The sequence below is a fragment of the Atta colombica genome, unplaced genomic scaffold (genome assembly GCF_001594045.1).
Source record: "Atta colombica isolate Treedump-2 unplaced genomic scaffold, Acol1.0 scaffold106, whole genome shotgun sequence".
Classification (NCBI taxonomy): domain Eukaryota; kingdom Metazoa; phylum Arthropoda; class Insecta; order Hymenoptera; family Formicidae; genus Atta; species Atta colombica.
The window spans coordinates 33,214-36,343 of NW_017259191.1; the positions used below are offsets into that span (position 1 = coordinate 33,214).

The 3,130-nt window shown below is 31.0% G+C and overlaps 2 protein-coding genes across 2 annotated transcripts in view; one reads left to right on the forward strand and one right to left on the reverse strand.

Annotated features, from left to right (window-relative positions):
- LOC108691704 (NADH dehydrogenase [ubiquinone] 1 beta subcomplex subunit 10) overlaps positions 1–277 on the forward strand; it is a 2,819-nt gene extending 2,542 nt beyond the window's left edge. The window contains exon 4 of the mRNA XM_018199571.1: positions 7–277. Within this exon, the coding sequence (XP_018055060.1) occupies positions 7–131 (125 nt within the window). The 3' untranslated portion in view covers positions 132–277. The remainder of the gene's footprint in view (positions 1–6) is intronic.
- A 2,119-nt stretch (positions 278–2,396) lies between these two features.
- The window catches only part of LOC108691843 (meiosis arrest female protein 1 homolog), a 15,274-nt gene continuing 14,540 nt past the window's right edge, over positions 2,397–3,130 (reverse strand). Inside the window, exon 25 of the mRNA XM_018199776.1 lies at positions 2,397–2,971. Coding sequence (XP_018055265.1) covers positions 2,919–2,971 — 53 coding nt within the window. The 3' untranslated portion in view covers positions 2,397–2,918. The remainder of the gene's footprint in view (positions 2,972–3,130) is intronic.

The window sequence follows — 3,130 nt, forward strand, 5'->3', positions numbered from 1 at the left end:
GTGCAGACGGTGAAATGGGAGTAGGTTTAAACGCAAAAAATGCATACATGAAGCAGAAACATCGTATGATCTGGGAGCGCCGTCACGGACCAGTAGGTACCGGCATGAAACAACAACCAAACAATGCGTAGCATACTTGAACCGGCATTGTAGCTGATTATATAAATTTAATGGCAAACGCATTCGTACATTATGGATCTGAATTGCATGTTTGCTTAATATGTACAGATGTGTTGTGATTTAAAGACGACGGGATAATAAAAATAATTTATCAGAATTTTAATCTCTCATTTGTAATCTCTATAACAATCTTCCGTATCTTATAACGATATATATAAAACCACACAGCGTGCATCGACAGCAAATCTTTGAATATTGCATGAATCAATATATCTTTCCTTTTATTTCTTCATTGTACAATATATAAAAAGATTATACCTATTGTACATGTATATCAAATTAATTTATGAAATATTCATTTAGACACGATTCCATCGATGATTTATACATTACAATTTCTTTTGTTTTTTTATTATGATAAAATCATCCTATATAATATATATGAATTTTCATTTATACAGTTTTTCTCCGTTTTGACATCATATTTTAACCAGATTACTCATCCGTTATTTAAAATGCCAAAAACAAATTTGAATACGCATAAAACTTATTTAGCGTTTAGGCATTTAGAACATAAGACAATCTCATGTACCATACACGATGGCACACATTTAATACACAAACTTAAAATACTTCCAACTATTTGAATGAATTAAAAGTTTCCTTCTACAGGACACATACGCATAGAAATTTCTTTTTTTTAAGCAAATATAAAATACATAGAATTCATTATTATGCATAAATATACAACACGTAACGAAACCATTTCTTTAATAGGAATAAATTAACAAAATATTTAAAAAAGTCATGAATACTACACGATCTTCGTAACTATCTAATACCTGACGTTCGACTGTCATACTTAACATGTATCCGCGAATTTTTCAGTGATCCGAGAGATGAAGATGAACATTACGTATACCTTTCTCCTCCTCCTCCTCCTCTCTCTCTCTCTCTCTCTCTCTCTCTCTCTCTCACTCACTCACTCACATACTTTGTTTTTTTTTTAAAATAACGTATTACGAGATAAATTGGCAAATTAGTATCGCATAAAAACTTGGAATTCATTGTAGCTATAATCCTACAGTACAATCTAATTGATCTCTCTATGCTGCAAATTATTACACATCCACGTCATATTTACAATGAACATGGAGTATACATGATTAAAAGAGATCCATCACACATTCATTTTTTTCTGTACAATTAAAAAGACTTGCATTTTTATTATACATCTGATATTACGCATTCAAATATATTGGTAGAACATTATAAAAAAAAGTTCTGTATTAGGCAGAGTCACAAGGGTATACTCCCATCATTGCTCTTCAAATGAAAAAAAAAAGCGCAATAGCCGCTATAGAGATATATTCGGTGCAAATGTTTGTCTCGTCTCCTTTTGAATAAAATTACATAATATTTGTCGCCATTTAGTAATTTCTGGACGAATTTGTCTCAATGACCTTTGTAAAATTTTCCTCTCGTCGCGCTATTACATCCTTCCGATTCTGCCATACAATAAGCACTAATCTCAAAACATCGAAGTTTTTTTTCATCAATAAAATTATTTTCTCTTTCCTTCGCGTATCGCAAAACTCACGTGGCAACATCGTATTATAATCATTCAATTTTACACATCTATCATCGCTGTATCGCATAATCGCACTTATTCACATGATACATTCGTAAAATTATACATTGAACAATAAAAAAATGTATCCGTATGGTGAATGAAGAGAAATTCGTAAGATAATTAACAAGATGAATAATTGAAGGTGCATGGTATAGACAAGAGAATTTCGTTTATCTTGTAATTGGCAACAATTATACGTAATTATCATATTGTATGTTATATGAATGCAACTCACATTGTCCTTGGCAATGTGAACATAGGCAAATCGAAAGAAGCGTTTCTCAACGATAATTTATTTACAAAAGAGAATTGTGTGTGTGTGTGTGTGTGTGTGTGTGTGTGTGTGTGTGTGTGTGTGTGTGTGTGTGTATTTGATGACTACGGATGAACCTAGTCTAATGTTCTTCCAATTTCGTTTAACGAATATAAAATAAAAAAAGGAATGGATATAAAAATTATTTTTTCACGATATGTATTGTTAACTAATCAAAACAATCAAGTAAAAATTGATTGTAAATTTGATACAAACACATGAATAAAGATTAAAATAATATCAAATGAGATAGAATGTTAATAAAAGAAAATATTAGATGGGACATAAAAAAGATTTAGATGTAATTACATATTTCACAAATGTACCGGGTCACGCTTCTTGTGTGTGATTTACCACAAAAAATTTAATTATTGCCATCCCAAGCTCCCTTCTTGATGTAGTATTTACTATCATCTCGCTTCTTTTTATATCCTATATCACAGTACGAAAAATGCTACATGTTTTCCTAGCCATCAGTACATGTCATTCAGTATAAACGTCGCTCACACTTCTTTCTTATTATGATTCTGATTATACAATCATAATCTATTCGATGTATATTTTCATACTCTTTGAAAATAATTCGTGCTATAATCCTTTCCTTCCAGTTTGCATAATCAACATTTAATCTATATGGATTTGTTGTAAATTTTGAGCATAAATTAAGTATGGTACCTACCATATTCATGGAACAGTATAGGTAATTTAAATCCATTTTAGATGATAATCTATTGAAGTCCATTGAAATCCGAAGCTTTTTGTTATTTCCATGAAAAAATTGATTAAAACATAATCTGGTTTTGATCCTGAGTTTATCACTTTTTTAATATCTCTCTTTTCCTGCTTTTCTGCTTATGGCTCGATCGGTTGATTGAATTGGGCCGCCAGACGTCTTTTGCCTTTAACTAGCGAGATAAACATAGTTTCCTGATATTTTAAAGCGAATGAGTATATACGTATGTATATATAATATGATTATTTTATAAAACATTAGTTGATATAGAAAAGGGCTCTCTCTCTCTCTCTCTCTCTCTCTCTCTCTCTCTCTCTCTCTCTCTCTCTCT